Source organism: Aegilops tauschii, chromosome 7 (assembly GCF_002575655.3).
Source record: "Aegilops tauschii subsp. strangulata cultivar AL8/78 chromosome 7, Aet v6.0, whole genome shotgun sequence".
Classification (NCBI taxonomy): domain Eukaryota; kingdom Viridiplantae; phylum Streptophyta; class Magnoliopsida; order Poales; family Poaceae; genus Aegilops; species Aegilops tauschii.
In genome coordinates, this window is record NC_053041.3 from 11,891,881 (window position 1) to 11,909,273 (window position 17,393).

Here is a 17,393-nt window from a genome sequence, read left to right on the forward strand (position 1 = left end):
TTAGGCATAGCAGTAGCGTTGGCAAAGCAAGCACGAAAATAAGAGAGGACACTTCTCTCAGTTAGCTAGCTAACACACCCTAAATTACCCGCTAAACCACCCCTTTCAAAAAAAAACAAAAACCTTAGCCCCTGCCTGCTGCTGACGCGTGGATGCCTATTAGTCCCGGTTGTTGCCACCAACCGGGACTAAAGGCCCTCCTACCTGGGCTCGCTGCACCGGCCACGTGGAGGCCCATCTGTCCCGATTTGTGTAAGAACCAGGACTGAAGGCCTGGGGCATTAGTAACGACCATTTAGTCCTGGTTCAAAAACCGGGACAAAATGGGCCTTATGAACCGGAACAGTAGGCCCTTTTTCTACTAATGTCCGTAGTCCATTTTTCATCTGCCATGAATGCATGCATGCATGGTCATGTCAAAATCTCACCGGACAAGAAAGCGATATCCAGGTGTCGAGCGTACACGTATGCATGCATGCGCAGATAACTACGCTTGGAAGTTTCTTTGAAGGTCATTCTGAGGATGGTATGATATGTGCACATGGAAATTAACTGGCACTGATGACCTAAATTGTCTCGCAACATATTATAGTTATTCAGGGTAACATATTATCATCTTAATTAACAATTATTTTTATCATTTATCGACAGGCCCGGCCTGTTGCTTAGCTTGAAAGAGAAAAGGAAACTGCTCAAAGTGTTCACGAGAAAAGGAAGGTCATTTCCAGAAAAAACAGGTTTAAGTACTCTAACCACCGTGTCAAATCGGAAAAGCCCGCAAGCTTTTCGAGGGATAAAGCGAGCTTAGCTGCTAATGAAAAGGGGCGCTATGTGCTAATATATTAAACTAGGTTGTGTATTCGCGGAATATATATATATATATATATATATATATATATATATATATATATATATATATATATATTAAACTAGGTTGTGAACACAGAGGATAGACCTGTCAGAGCAGTGGATACATACATGATACGTAGCTAGCTGCGGCAGTCAATGGCTTGTGCTGCCCCGAAATGAGCCCTTTACCTACTGTCTAACCAATTCTGTGACTTACATGGTCCAAGACATAGAGAAAAACATATATATTGTCAAGTTATGTGAGTCTGCAGGCATCACGGTCACACCAAGTGGCTGCGGTTTTAACTAAAAGTGCACTCAAGCAGCTAGCTGCCATTGACAGATATTTGTGCATCCACTGACCCATCTATCGCAAAAAGGAATCTAACTAAGCTAGCTAATTAGACAGGAACGTACACACATGAACAAGGCATGTCGAAAGTTCTTAATTATTTTCGTAAAACTATTTTGCGTGTTGAAACTACTATATAAATCTAATCAATTAAGTTAATATTAGTTATGCTTGACCAATTAGAGAGTACCATAAGTCATAGTATCGAGTTGAATTTGGAAAGCAGATTAGGATCACTCAGGTGCTCCACCCCCCCCCCCCCCCCCCTATATTCAAAAATAACTTAGTAACTAAAAAAAAGGTCAGAACACACGATTTTTTTTTGGAATCCAATATGACCAGGTATTGTACTCGTATAAAAAGTTTAGACATGGAATGATTCCCGTTTTCCAATTATGTGCTTACATTCTCAACTGGATCACTTTATTATCAGAGCAAAAATGGAAAACAAATTTATGACGACAATATAACATGAATAGTACTTGTATCTAGTCTTTTTTGGCAAATCTTTGATCCCGGATAAAATGAAAGTCATTCCCTGTTTAATCTTTTTATACGAGTGCAATACTTGGTCATGTTTAATTCCATAAAAAGTTCCAAGATTTTTTGACTTTTTTGAATTACCATATTATTTTTGAATATAGGTGGTTGTGGCACCCGAGTGCCCCTATGTATTTTCAGATGAATTTGATACTACCATAAGTCCTAGTTATGAACCTGTGTGTGTTAAGTTAATATTGGTTATCCAGGTGCGTACCCCTAAAAAAACCAGGTACGTACTAGCTAGATAGATTGATGAAGCTAGTGTTTTTTTTTTTTGCCGTGATTGTCGTGCTGGGTCGCGATAGTGGGCAAATTCTAGAAGATTAATAACGCAACTTTCTCCACTTTGACAAGCTACAGCTTGAGCGGTACCCGTCCTTCTCCAACTCGAACTAACCCATTTTATAGTATTATACCGTTTGCATGCTGCATCTCATACATATCATGGAGGCCCCCAGCTGGTTAATTAGTGCAAGTGATGTGTGTCTGCTAGTCAATTCTCCTTCAACAAGTAACCTCGATCTGACTGAGAACCCCATACACATGAATTATCGAAGCTAGCTATATCTTCTGGTCAAGCGACGAATGTCAAATAAATTGAAGCTACATTATAAATGCAACTGTCCTTAATCTCCTTTTTGTATATATATGAACATAAAAATTGCATGAAACATTTTCTTCAATAGAGCATAAATATAATTTTGCCATTATAAACACACCTTAATGTGAAATGGAAGACCCACAGTGTAACTATAACTTCTCTAGTTAGATAATCAAAACACAGTAGCAACCATGCATATGTATGTAGCCATACCATTATTGTCGCAAAGTACATATTGGTAGATTGATAACAGTGAAGACTAATGCGGACTCACAAGACCAACATCGTGGAAAAAATAATAATCACAATCGAATCAAATGACAACCTGAGTTTAGCTTCTTCACGCAAGGGAAAGTTCATACTACCTAATTAAATCATGTGTCATAATGCAAGAGTCAAGAAATAAAAATGAGTATATAGTCGCACTCACACTGTCACACACCTACTTTGCTGTCTGGAAAAAAAGAAAGTGATTTTATGTCATGAGCTAGTTATTGCATATATTACCCTCCTCATAAAAAAGGAAACAACAATTAACCAATTAAACAAAAATGAACACTAATTGCAGTGAGTGGTGTGTACATGCGTATATGTCCTGTTTTTTTTTTTGTACATGGCTAAAAGTCTGGACTCAACCACCTTTTGGCCCTATCAATAAACAAACTTCACATCTTCGGTATTGGTCGACCAAAATGTGCATCCAATCCAACAATTAGTACCCATTCCTGATTATTTTTGGCATTCTTGATCATATCTCTTCTATCTACCCATCACAACTCACTTGTGTTCAGCCATGGCATTTGCCTACATAAAAAGAAGAGAATTCAATCATGTCAGCTAAGCATTGTGTGAATTAATTTCCAGATAAAAATGACATAGTTAGTTGAACTATAAATTAGGATTAAGGAAAAATCAAAAAGATTATTTAAGAATATACTACGAGCAAAATTATTTGGGTGGATGGAAAAAAACATGCATGCATGGGTGTTTATTTTTTCTTTTCTTTTTGATAGAAAGTTGATGGAATGGGAGCAGGTACTCACTCTAGCAAATCCTTCCAACCACCATCCGTGTTGAGGTCGTCCATCAGGTTCAGGCTCTCTAGCCCGTCGAAAGGGCTCGACGCCGGCGTCTGCTCGCAGGACACGCTGCCGCCGCCATTGTTCTTGCACTCGATGTCGTCGGCCATCAGTGGATCGACGGTCACCTTGCTCCAGCTCGCCCCACCGTGGCCCCCAAGCTCCGTTGAGCTCAGCCCGTCGCCGGCGCTGAAGCCGTCGAACAGGCCGCTGATGTTGTGCATGCCGCTCGTTGGCGCTGAGCTGGTCAGCGCCGGCAGGTTGTTCATGTGGTTCCACTGGCACTGCTGGAGCAGAATGTTCTGGTCGACTCCGCCGTGCTGCCCGCCGTTGCTGACGGCGAGGAGCTCCATGAGGTAGTCCATGCCGGGCGCGGGCGCGGGAGCCGCCGCGGTGGTGAGCGCTCGCACGAGGCCCTGCAGCAGCTGGAACTTGGCGACGTCGACCTGGAGCTTGAGCGCGTTCATGTCCCAGGCGGCCGTGCCCGCGCCGGAGCCGCCGAAGTTACCGGCTGCCGCGAGGAGGCCCGGGAGCCCTGCGAGCATGCTGAGGTCGGTGCGTGGGCGGTGCGTGACGGGGTCGATACCCATGCGGAGCAGCTTCTTGCGCAGGTGTGTGTTCCAGTAGTTCTTGATCTCGTTGTCCGTCCTCCCCGGCAACTTCGTAGCGATCGACGACCACCTGGTTAAACCAAAACTCGTCACCCACCGGCGCCGGAGTCGAAGAAGATATGTAGTGTAGTCAGGAAGCATGCATGGACGGTTACTTACTTGTTGCCGAGGAGGGAGTGGAGGTGCATGATGAGCTTCTCCTCGTCGTCGGTGAAGCGTCCGCGCTTGATGTCGGGCCGGAGGTAGTTGGTCCAGCGGAGACGGCAGCTCTTGCCGCAGCGGTTGAGGCCGGCGAGCTTGGGCAGGCGGCGCCAGCTGCCGTGGCCCTTCTCCTGGATGTAGTCCATCAGCAGCTTGTCTTCCTCGGTTGTCCACGGCCCCTTCTTCACGCCGGCCTCCCCGTCGCAGCACGGCGACCGCCCCATCGCTCCACTAACGATCTAGTTGCTACTCCTTCTACGAAGCTTAGCTTGCTGGAGAGAGGTGTAGCTAGCACTGCCGGAACGTATGAGTTCGGGTTTTCAGGTTTCGTTGGGGTGGATAGGAGGAGTTTTTATAGAGTTTAGAGGGAAGGAGGGAGGTGGACGATGATGCGTGCATGGCGGCATCGAACGCTAAGGAAGTCTTTGTGTGCGGGAGACGCAGCCTCCTCTCTCTCTAGCGACCTCCCTGTTTCTCACTGTCTGTTTCTCTCTCTAGCGACCTCTCTGATTCTCTCTCAAAATCTCTCACCCTGTCTGTCCCTCTCTGACTTTTTTGGCTATGGACCGAATCAGCAGTTTGCTTAAGCACGTAAGTTGTTTAGTTTTTTTAAACCGTCTTATCTAACGAACGTCGTTAGAAGGCATGCTATTTGCGAACGTTTTGATGGCAATTTTAAGCCGTTCCTTCAAAACATCGCGACATTTTCTAGGATGAATGCTGAAAATTGCCATCCTCTTAGAAAATGTCATGCTGTTTCTGAAAAATTACCACCTCCATCACAACTAAAACTGCCAGCAAAAATGTTTGAAATGCCACCCTCTCTTAGCGAACGTCAGCCAGATATATCATTACCTTTTTTTTGCCGCAATACGTTGTTTCGTTAGATATGCTGGCGTATGTGTGTGATGTCTTGTTGCCTTTTGTTGTTTTCCATGCGTACTACATGAGCAAGTGGATGGATCAACTATACGTATGTGTATATGCATGCATGCGTGCTTGGTAATTCAGGACCCAGATGTATTTGATCAAAGAGCCCGCGCCGGATCTTTTGTGTTCTGCGGATCGATGTGTGGGCCGCCAAACAGGCCCAAATATAGTTGAAGTTAACTTGAGAATCACATAATTGTATACATGATGCTCTAAATGAATATCTTGATTTTGATGTTCCTTATCGATGAGATCGAAGAGAGCCACACTTTTTTACATTCACATGCAGCGGAACTGAGCGGCGGGACCAATACAAGAAGAGGAAGAAGTGGGAGAGAACACAAGAGAAAAAAAAAGAGGGACAATGAGGGGCTGGGCGGGCGGGGTAATGGACAATTGCTAGAAGGCGGATACAAAAGGGGCGTTGGTAACAACAATGGGGTGGGGATGTGGAGGAAGAAGATCAACGACAACCATAGCACAAGGCCAATAGTGCAACTAACCGGCGCGATATAGCAGCATCACCAATCCTATACAGCCAACACCTAAAGCAGCCATGTGTACTTTGATGTAACCATCTTTTTTGGCCTGAGATCTTTGTTGTTCGTGTGTATTTGGTCAGTTCCTTCACTCTAGTGTAATTTATCAAACCAACGAATTCAAGCCAATTCGTTTCTAAACTAATGTATGCATTGCATGTTTTTTTTAAGTTGTGGCACACTTTATTAAAATCAAATGTACGCATTGCATGTTAATTTCTTTCCAGAGGAAAGCAAAACTTATCGGGTTTCGCACGTACGAAATCGCTATGAAATGATAGATGGCCATCGCAGATCCACAGTGCAGCATAGTCAACACCTATAATCAGGAAAAATATTTGAAACGACAGATGCACTGTTAAAAAGATACATGACCCTGTGTACGAGGGGCACGTTTGCAGGAGGCAGAGGGGAGTTAGGTCCACGTGACCTGGCACGTGTGGACTTTGGCCTCCCAACAAGGAGCAACCTAGAAGGAACTACCTGCCTTGCCTCTGCCTCCCTTGAATTCCCCTCGTGTCACAAAAATCAATTTGAATTTGGTGCACCTCACCGGCCGCCTCATCATAGGCCTATCAGGGTTGCCTAGTGGGGACTACCTTTTAGGTACCTCTACTGGCTGTGGGGCCAGCGTTCCGGCCATCTAGCTGGATGGATGGATAATGTCTGACTGTCAATGGCCCAGGTGGCCTTTGCCTGCCAGCAGGTGATGAAGGAGCAGCTATTAAGTAGTTTTTTTTGCCTAAAAAACAGCTATTAAGTAGTTTTCTGGGATTTATTAATCAATTAGTATGTACATGTGTGTGTGTGCATGGTTGGTTGATGGGAAATGGATTTGGTGATCTCGTTCATTTGTTTAGCTTTACATGGGGTGAGGGTGTGTTGATTGGGTGGACATTCTAATGAAGGGTCACATTTCTGTCCACAAGGCCAACAAACTTAAATAGAAGAACGGCTTTTTAGTTACAATTAGCTCGGATGTCGTTGATCCTTTTTTTTTTATATAACTCAATTTCTACATATAATTGATTGGCTATAAGAAAGTGGGAGGCGAATTGCATATATGAATTTTTTTTAATATGAAAGAACAATGGCTGATTTTGCCATTTGGCACGCAGCGTCGAAGAAAAGAGAATTCGCCAACATATTCCAGGCATATTTTAGTGTGGGAGGTTTGTGATAACTTGGATAATATGTTTGTTCCTATTTTAGTTCTTGTTTGACCTGTTTTTGCTTGCATTTATAAAATAGACATGTCACAACACAGCTTCAGCAACACAAAACTAAGCATAAATTCGCATGGGTAAGAGCATCTCCAGCACATCCCCATCCTACCCCCCGCCCCCCACCCCCCATCATTCAATTCCCTGTGCTTGGGATATTAAACTTTGTTCCATCTTTTCTCGCAAAAAAAAGTCTTTTCCCATCTAGTGCATCCTCAACATATATTTTCAAAAAATTAATTCAAAGTTTGTTTCAAGATACATATCAAATTCAATGTTGCACAAATAAGAATTTTTGTTACCGATCAAGCCATGTATTACAAACTACATATGGTGTAAGGCTAAACCATCATCACTTCTGATTGTTCTTCTAGCTATTTGCATAAATTAAGAACATCAACCCTGCAATGGATCCCACAAGAAGAACATGTTGCTGATACATGGAGTATGAACCAAATCATAACAACAGCTAGGAGAGCAAGGCGAAGCTTCTTAATTTTTTTATTTGGGCATGCATCTTGTTGATTTGGGCTTGCATCTCATTGATTGGGAATTGCTTCTTGCATGCATCTATCAGCGCATCATCTAACTAGTTTATCAGTGGTCGATGACAGTAGTCAATCATCTGATTACATAAATCTTAAAGGGATTGACCGATATCCATTTGTTGCAATGGAATCATTCATGTTTGTGCGTATAGAAAATAATATGAGCAACTCGATCCATAGGCCAAATTGCAAACAAAGAGGGATTTCCGTTACCTTGCTTCCACAGCCAGCACAAGCGAACAAGTCTCTATTTGGATTCCTAGGGGTGTGGAAGGTTTTTTCAACAACAAGGAATTTGCATCCCCAAATCTACTTGGATTGGCTAGCTAGAATGTGGGAAGGGGTTTTCATTGTCAGTGGTCTATGGTTTACGGGGGGATCTGAAAGAGACGTTGTTGCGGCGTGATAATTTTACGAACATGGGATGTGTAGGTGACGATGTGTATGCATGAAGGTTTATCATGGCCGGCCCGAAGGGAGCGGTCGGGAGCTCGACCACGAAGGCGGTGAAGATGGCAAAATCTGGCGCCATCGGATGGTGTGAGCTCAGTGTTGGATAACGTAGTAATTTTAAAAAATTTCCTACGCACACGCAAGATCATGGTGATGCATAGCAACGAGAGTGGAGAGTGTGTCTACGTACCCTCGTAGACCGAAAGCGGAAGCGTTAGCACAACGCGGTTGATGTAGTCGTACGTCTTCACGATCCGACCGATCCAAGTACCAAACATACGGCACCTCCGAGTTCAGCACACATTCAGCTCGATGACGTCCCGCGAACTCCGATCCAGTAGAGCTTCACGGGAGAGTTCCGTCAGCACGACGGCGTGATGACGGTGATGATGTCGCTACCAACGCAGGGCTTCGCCTAAGCACCGCTACGATATGATCGAGGTGGAATATGGTGGAGGGGGCACCGCATACGGCTAGGAGAGATCAACAGATCAACTTGTGTGTCTTGGGGTGCCCCCCTGCCCCCGTATATAAAGGAACAAGGGGGGAAGGCAACCGGCCAGGAGGAGGGCGCGCCAAGGGGGAGTCCTACTCCCACCGGGAGTAGGACTCCTCCTTTCCTTGTTGGAGTAGGAGAGGGAAGGAAGGGAGAGAGGAGGAGAGGGAAAAAAGGGGTGGCGCCCCCCTCCTTGTCCAATTCGGACTAGAGGGGGAGGGGGCGCGCGGCTGCCCTGGCCGCCCCTCCTCTTCTCCCACCAAGGCCCATGAGGCCCAATTAACTCCCCAGGGGGTTCTGGTAACCCCCCGACACTCCAGTTTTCTCCGAAACCACCCGGAACACTTCCGGTGTCCGAATATAGCCGTCCAATATATTGATCTTTATGTCTCGACCATTTCGAGACTCCTCGTCATGTCCGTGATCATATCCGGGACTCTGAACTACCTTCGGTACATCAAAACACATAAACTCATAATACCGATCGTCACCAAACTTTAAGCGTGCGGACCCTACGGGTTCGAGAACTATGTAGACATGACCGAGACACATCTCCGGTCAATAACCAGTAGTGGAACCTGGATGCTCATATTGGCTCCCGCATATTCTACGAAGATCTTTATCGGTCAAACCGCATAACAACATACGTTTTCCCCTTTGTCATCGGTATGTTACCTGCCCGAGATTCGATCGTCGGTATCTCAATACCTAGTTCAATCTCGTTACCGGCAAGTCTCTTTACTCGTTCCGTAATACATCATCTCGCAACTAACCCATTAGTTACAATGCTTGCAAGGCTTATAGTGATGTGCATTACCGAGTGGGCCCAGAGATACCTCTCCGAAAATCGGAATGACAAATCCTAATCTCGAAATACGCCAACTCAACAAGTACCTTCAGAGACACCTGTAGAGCACCTTTATCATCACCCAGTTACATTGTGACGTTTGGTAGCACACAAAGTGTTCCTCCGGTAAACGGGAGTTGCATAATCTCATAGTCATAGGAACATGTATAAGTCATGAAGAAAGCAATAGCAACATACTAAACGATCAAGTGCTAAGCTAATGGAATGGGTCAAGTCAATCACACCATTCTCCTAATGATGTGATCCCGTTAATCAAATGGCAACTCATGTCCATGGCTAGGAAACTCAACCATCTTCGATTAAGGAGCTAGTCAAGTAGAGGCATACTAGTGACACTATGTTTGTCTATGTATTCACACATGTATTATGTTTCCGGTTAATACAATTCTAGCATGAATAATAAACATTTATCATGACATGAGGAAATAAATAATAAATTTATTATTGCCTCTAGGGCATATTTCCTTCACTCAGGCTCCTACCACATCTATGAGCTCTTGTGGCATCGTTCAAGGCCACATCGAGGCTCAACAACGGTGTAACCAAACGATGATGATGTCGATGACATAGACAAGGTAGGGGAGAGAGCGGTGGGGCTACAAAGAAGGGAGTGACACATGCGAATTCCTACGTTGGGAGCACTCTAGAGGAGATGGGGCAGTCACGGCGCGACACAAACCGAGAGGGACGAGGAGACTGCCCAAATTTGCTGAGGCCTGCCCTTCTTGGAGCAAATATTGGCTAGAGGAGTTGGGGGTGGCAGTTAAAAGCTATAATTTTGGGGGACTAACTGTTCCGGGATGGGCTAGCTAGTGCTTAATACCCCAAACCACAAAAGAATTGAGCAAAAATGACTTTGGGGGAATGAGCTAGAGATGCTCTAAGTGTGTGTTGAGTGGAGAGCGAATCCTTGGAAACTTTTCTATATATGTTAAATTGCATTTGACAACTTAGCCAAAGTCATATTTTTAAATCTAGAATTGAAAAAAAACTTCAAATGGTAGGAACTTGTCCATATGAATTTTAAATGTTATGACATTTTAAAAAATAACAAAATTACAATAAAGTGACACTTGTGATTTAGAAATCCCGCTTTGTGATTTTCCAATGGGACACAAATGGTCACATTGTTTTAGGCATATTTACAATCCTAAGTTTATTTTTTTGTGAGATTTTTTTTTGCTTTACTTATCATCTCTCATGGCAATAGAAGGAACACCAGAAATAATAAAACTTACAACCAGGTCCATACACCACTTAGCAACGACTAAAAGCACTGGAGCGAGCCAAAGGAACACCATCATCATTGCCCCTCCCTCACCAGAGGCGGGAAAAACTTGTTGTAATAGATACACGGGAAGTCCCGATGAAAAGAATCGTAAAAGGGAAGGATCCAAACTATAGATACACGGTCTTGCTAAGTCCCGATGAAAAGAATCGTAAAAGGGAAGGATCCAAACTATAGATAGACGAACGAAGATATGATCCATGCATGGAGATCTACAAATGACTAAAACCGATCGAATCCCACGAGATCCCCCGGAGACACACCTTGCAACGCCCACCGACAATTCTACACTCACCACTAGGACATGTTTTGCCGGGGAGGACTTTATTCCATCTCCAGGGAGCCAAAGCCGCATCGACTTTTGGAGCTGGACACAAATCCTAATCGGCCTTACAGTTACTTAAAACAGAGCAGGAACCCTTGAGAAGGGTCGAGGTCCACCGCGCCTCCAGGGCCCAAGGACCACCAGAAACAGGGCGCGCTGGTGACGGCGGGGACAGGAGGCGGAGAAACCCTAATTGCCTTGGCAGTCACAAGCCTAAGTTTACATAATACCTACATGGTTAACGATTTTTCCATTTCAAATTAAAATAAAATTTTGATATCTACTACATATCCACGATGGCAGTTTTGCAAAGAAATTAGATGTATTATAAAAGTTGAACAAAAGTATAAAGATCCCAAACATAACAAAAATTACCTTGATGTCCCACTAGTATAAAAATGGCCATTTGTCCTGGTTCATAAGGCCTATCTGTCCCGGTTGGGGAACCGGGACTAAAGGGTCGTTACTAATGCCCTAGGCCTTTAGTCCCGGTTCTTATACCAACCGGAACAGATGGGCCTCCACGTGGCCGCTCCGGCGAGCCCAGGCAGGAGGGCCTTTGGTTCCGGTTGGTAGCACCAACCGGGACCAATAAGCTTCCACACGTCAGCATTTCAGGGGCTGTTTTTTTTGAAAGGAGGTGGTTTAGGGGTTTTGGGGGTTAATTTAGGTTGTTATAGGTAGCTAATAGAGAGATGTGTCCTCTCTTATCTCCGTGCTACTGCTACTGCTATGCCTAAACATGACTTAGATTGAAGTGAGGCAACATGTGGTGCATGTCGAAAGTAATACTAATCCTAACTTGATCAAGTTTGGATTGTACTACTTTCGACATGCACCACATGCATGTTGCCTTCACTTCAATCCAATCCATGTTCAATTCACCCACAGATATATAATAACTCTTCATGCTCGCATCATGCATCATCATAATAACAAGTCCTACTAATCATCATCATACAACTTCTAATCGTTATTAATAACAAGTCATACGATCATCATCCTGATAGTCATCGAACCAACCCTACTTAATTGTTCTTAGCACATGATCATCAGTATTATGCCCTGTTTAATGTAAAATAGCATAAAACAATATAAACCCTGACTCTCCATTATGGAGAATGGAGATCATCCTGTCTCCAATTCTTGCGCGGCGCTTCCTCTTGCTTCCAAGAACCTCCTTACGACTGTCCATAAATTTTTTCCATTCTCTGATTAGCATGTCTCCACTTCTTTTAGAAATCCGGTATGGACAGTTGAGATTCGTAGGATGACCTGCATATATGTTCAAAACACGAAGACTGCCATTCTGATACATCAAATGAGGCACACAATCCTCTGGGATTCTCTGTTGAAAAACATAGTAATAACTTCATAGTTAGCAATGATGTACTAGTTTTAGAAGTATGCAAAAGATGCACGGATGTCGTAATAGTAAAAAATCTTACCAGGATATCTCCATGGTAGTTACCGTAGTTCAACACGTGCAGTAGTGGCACGTATTGACCATAATGTTGAGGAGTTTAATTGTAGATATTGTAATTCTCAAGATCAGTACAAAATCCGACCAGATGATTTTTCTCCTGATAAGTTAACTCGGAGCCATCGGTGTAGTGGGTTTTGTCTACCATGTTCCGCACATTGTTTGAACAATCAAAATAAGCTATCAATGGAAATAAGCTGTCAACTATTTTGAAATAAACAATATAAATTAGTTAATAATTAACTATGTTTGAGAACTCACATAGCGGTAGAACTGGAGGCGTATCAATAAGGACCCAAATGTCCATATTGTCTTGGTCGATGTCAGGATCACCAAGATCCATGGTGACAAGCATACCCTCATCAAAACCATACATCTTGCAAAGTGCTTCCCATTTTTTGCAACCAAAATGGGTTACGCTCTCAAAATTGTAGAGCTTTACTTCAAAATCAACACCTTGATGTGTCCTTAGGTGAATTTTCTTTGTTTCGAAACTTTCATGGTCTTCAAAACCCATCCTCTCCAAGACATAGCGTCTTGCATGGCATGGGATAAGCTAGTCGAATTGTAAAAGATGAAAAGGACACGTTGAAATATTTGAAGTCGTGCTTAATTACGAAAAAATAACACTTGTCGTCGTTGCGTACCGTTTCAACATCGAAGGTCTCCTCCAGCTTAATGCTGAAGCACCGATTTTCGTCCAGGTGAGGCCTGTCGTACTGACCTCGGTGGTCGTGGCACCAGTCGCACTCCCCCGGGAGACTTTCGTCGTCCGAGTACGACATTTCCTATGTTCATAATTCAAATATTAAACATCTATAATTAAATATATGTACTAAAAAACCTAAGTTAGATCATTATTATTCATCACGGGTTGACTATCGGTCTGTCGAGTCTTTTGTTGAAAACTCCCAGCTCACGTGGTGTATACATTCAACTGTTGGTGATGGTCGCTCCTCCTTTCATCCCCGAGTGCATTACACCAAAATGTCTAGCACACGGGAATGAAGGAGAAGCGACCCCCACGACAACAGTCGGGATTCTTCATCCTCTCATATATATATGGTGGAACTCTCCCTCACTGATTCCTCTCTGACATTTGCGACCGTCGGTGATGGTAGCTCCTCCTTTCGTTCCTGTCACAGCCCCAGATCAGCCCTTGTCTGACTTTGCTTGTTCCTCATGCATCATGTTTAAATTTTGCTTAAACTTGAAATAGGGGTGATCAATCCCTAGCACCCAAAAGAACTCAACTAGGTTCAACTTAAAAACATTTTCAATGAGCCCAAATGCCCTTTAGAAAAGTTCATGATTTTGATAAAGGTAAAAACCTCTGCCAAAAATGATAAACATATTTCTAGGTCATTTCTGGATTTTTTTGGATTAAGTCATAAGTATTTGAATTGGAGCATTTAATGGCTATAAATATTTTAAATGCTCTAACAATTTTGAAACTAGTTGAGGGCTGTTGGAAATATTTTCAAAAGTGCCCACAATTTTTATCAGGATTTTACAAAATGAGTTAGTATTTTTACTAATTCAAAACAGATCAAAATAAATAGAAAACATAAACAATTAAAGAAAAGAGAGAGAAAGGAGTATTACCTGGCGCTTACCTGGACTGGGCCGGCCCACCTGGCCCATGCCAGTCACCACCTACCTTTGCCAGTAGGCAGAGGAGGGGGACAGCGCACCGCCGCCGAGCACGCGCCCGCGCCACCTCCTGCTTCCCCGGCCCCTCCTGGCGATGCCACGACGACGCCCCGAAGCTCCTCGCTCCTCTCCCTCACTCTCTGCTCTCTCCCTCGCCCTCTGCTCCCTCTCGCGAGCACACCCGAGCGGAGCTCGTCGACGCCGCTCGCCGTAGCCATGGCCACCGGCCACCCCACGCCTCGCCTCGACGCCCAGAAGCTCCGCCACTCCGTCCTCCGCCCCCTCACCAAGCCACGCCCCGCCGAAAGCCCCCGAACGTCCTCACCGAGCTCGTCCCCAACCTCCCGCCGACGAGATCCCTCTCGCCGCCCCGCTCGCTCCAGTGCTTCCCCGAGCACGCCGAGGCCACCTCTGAACTCACTGTGAGCCCCTGCGTCGAACCCCCCTCCTCTCTGCTCCGTTTGCTCATTGTAGACGCCGCCCCCTTGCTCACCGTAGCACGCCGCCGCGCGAGCTCGACGCCAGCATCACTCCGGTGACCATTTGGTCACGCGCGGTGCCTAACACACTCACCGCACCTCGTAGCGTCTCGCTAGTGCATCCATTCACCCACTAGCACGCTACAGCAGCAAAACCACCGACGCCCGAACTCCGGCCGCCGCATTCGTGCTCGCCGCCGTCGACTTAGACCACCCTAGCTCCTCCCGCTTGGCCTACTAGATGCGCGCGAGCCCCAGCTACGCGTAGGACCAAACCGCGGTCGATTTGGTCGACCGTGGGCAAATCCCGAGCCCCTCCGCCGTCCCGGGTTTCACCGGCGACGAGCCGTGGACCAAGTCCGGCGGGTTTGACCCTGCTTGACCGGGGTTTGACTCCCCCCTGACCCACTGACGTGTGGGGCCAGCCCCTGTTAAAAGTTAGTTTAGTTTAAAACCTAAACTTAATTAGGCACTGAGAGACTGACAGGCAGGTCCCACGGGTCAGGTTTGACCCTGGCCAGCCCGTTGACTCGCTGACGCAGTGATGACGTCAGGCTGACGCAGTATTACATTTTCTGGATTTAAGTTTATTCAGAAAATTCCAGAAAATAGTATAAACTTCTAAAAATCATATAAAATCAACCGTAGCTCAGAATGAAATGATTTATATATGAAAAATTATTAGAAAAATCCAAAGAATCTGTTTATGGCATCCTCATGCATGTTTGAACAACTTACAGCCACTGTATATGACAATTCAAATAAATGGCATCTGAAATGTCTTATATGGAGTTTGAATTTGAACCTAAGGTTCAAACCAACTCCATTTAATATGTTGCTAGCTGCATTATCTCAAAACACATTCATATTGCCATGTCATGATCATGCATCATATTGTGCATTGCATTGATTGTGTTTCCTCTCTGTTGCCGGTATTGTCCCCTCTCGATAGCCGTGTTTCCGACGATGAGTTCGATGACACTAATGAAGACTCAATGCTATCTTCGGAAGTGTCAGGCAAGCATAAACCCCTTGTTCATTCCGATACAATCCCACTCTCTCGCTCCTGCTCTCTTTACTGCATTAGGACAACAATGATTCAACTGTTACTTGTTGCGGTAGTTGAACCCCTTATCCTCTGCATGACCTGTCATTGCCACAGTAAATAGATGAAACCCACTAGCATGAGTAGGAGTTGTTTGAGCCCTGATGTGCCTACTCATTCATGCTTGTTTGTCATGCCTGCTATTGCTTAGAGTTGTGTCAGGTCTGATTCATCGGGGATGAGTTGGAATGGTGTTGAACATGTCCTACTGTGTGTGAGCTAAGTGTGTGAACACATTTTGGTAAAGGTAGCGGTGAGAGGCCATGTAGGAGTACATGGTGGGTTGTCTCATTGTAGCCGTCCTCAGGAACTGAGCTCTGTGTTTGTGATCCATGATACAGTTACTACCACGCATTGGGCCCGAAACCAATGGACCCTCTCGGCTTCTTAATCACCCTTGTCCTCTGTCCAGGAGTTGCAAGTAGTTTCTGGTGTTTGTAGTATGCTGGAGGCCGTGGGCAGCGCTGACCGGAGGGGTGGGCTATGATGCGGTAGGCACGTGGCCGGGCATGCCGGGCACCCGTTTGGTGTCTCGGAACCCTGCACACATCGTTCGGGGCCGTATGTGGAAACCTCGGCCGGACTCCCTGCGGATGGAACCTGAATAGGCGATAAACCTGGACTAGAGACTTGAGTGTTTAGGTAGGCTGTGGCCGACACCCTCGCTGGGCCTCCGCTTGAAGGTTGCTGAGTACATGTCGTGTAAACGGCGGTAAGTGGTGAGAGCGTGTGTGTCGAAGTACACCCCTGCAGGGTTAACATCATCTATTCAAATAGCCGTGTCCGCGGAAATGGACTTCTGGGTTGCCTATAACAGTTCATAGACAAGTGAAAGTGGATACTCTAAAATGCGCAAGATAAGCGTGAGTGCTATGGATGGCGTTCTCGTAGGGAGACGGGAGTGGATCCATAGTGGAGTATTGATATGGTGAATATGTGGACTCGTGTGCGCCACCTCAAAAGAGTTACTTGCAGTCGTAGTTAGGTTAGCCACTGAGTCAAAGCTGGCTTGCTGCAGTTAAACTCCACCACCCCTTTGTTGATACCGATGCATATGTAGCTAGTTCTGATGTAAGTCTTGCTGGGTACATTTGTACTCACGTTTGCCTATTTTATGTTTTGCAGAGAGACTTCAGTCTCGCTAGTAGTACCGCTTGGACTTCGACGTTTAGCTTGTTACCTCAGCTACGATCTTGTGCCCTCGGCAGGATCTGGTAGATAGTCGGGCTTCTCAGCCTTTTTCATTTGTAGATGTCTGTACTCAGACATGTTAAGCTTCCGCATGTGCTTTGACTTGTATGCTCTGAATGTTGGGTCATGAGACCCATGTTTGTAATATCTGGCTCTTCGGAGCCTAATGAATAAATACTCTGAGTCGTAGAGTCTTGTTGTGATGCCTTGTTGTATTTGCACATATCGAGCATATTGTGTGTATGATTGAAATGCTTGGTATGTGTGGGATCCGACAATCTAGTTGTCTATCCTTAGCAGCCTCTCTTATGGGGAAATGTAGTCTAGTGCCTCCTTGAGCCATAGTAGTCCGCTACAGCCCGGTTCACCGGAGTCCTGCTAGCCCAGCACTACTGCTCTGGACACTTGACTGGCCGGCATGTGTTTCATATCGTTCCTGTGTCTGTCCCTTCGGGGAAATGTCACACGGTGACATCCGGAGTCCTGCCTAGCCTGCTACAGCCCGGGTTCCCGGAGTCCTGTTAGCCTAGTGCTACAGCCCGGATTCGCACGCTGCTGACCGACACGTTCGATGTT

General features: G+C 45.3%; 1 protein-coding gene across 1 annotated transcript; it reads right to left on the reverse strand.

Moving 5' to 3' along the window:
- Window positions 1-2,032: 2,032 nt before the first annotated feature.
- LOC109747665 (transcription factor MYB53) lies at window positions 2,033-4,544 on the reverse strand. Its single transcript, XM_020306694.3, has 3 exons — window positions 4,195-4,544; window positions 3,389-4,105; window positions 2,033-3,149 (listed from the first exon to the last, which is right to left on the reverse strand). The coding sequence occupies exons 1-3, from the start codon at window positions 4,458-4,460 to the stop codon at window positions 3,116-3,118; spliced, it is 1,017 nt and encodes a 338-aa protein (XP_020162283.1). The 5' UTR covers window positions 4,461-4,544; the 3' UTR covers window positions 2,033-3,115.
- Between the last annotated feature and the right edge of the window lie 12,849 nt (window positions 4,545-17,393).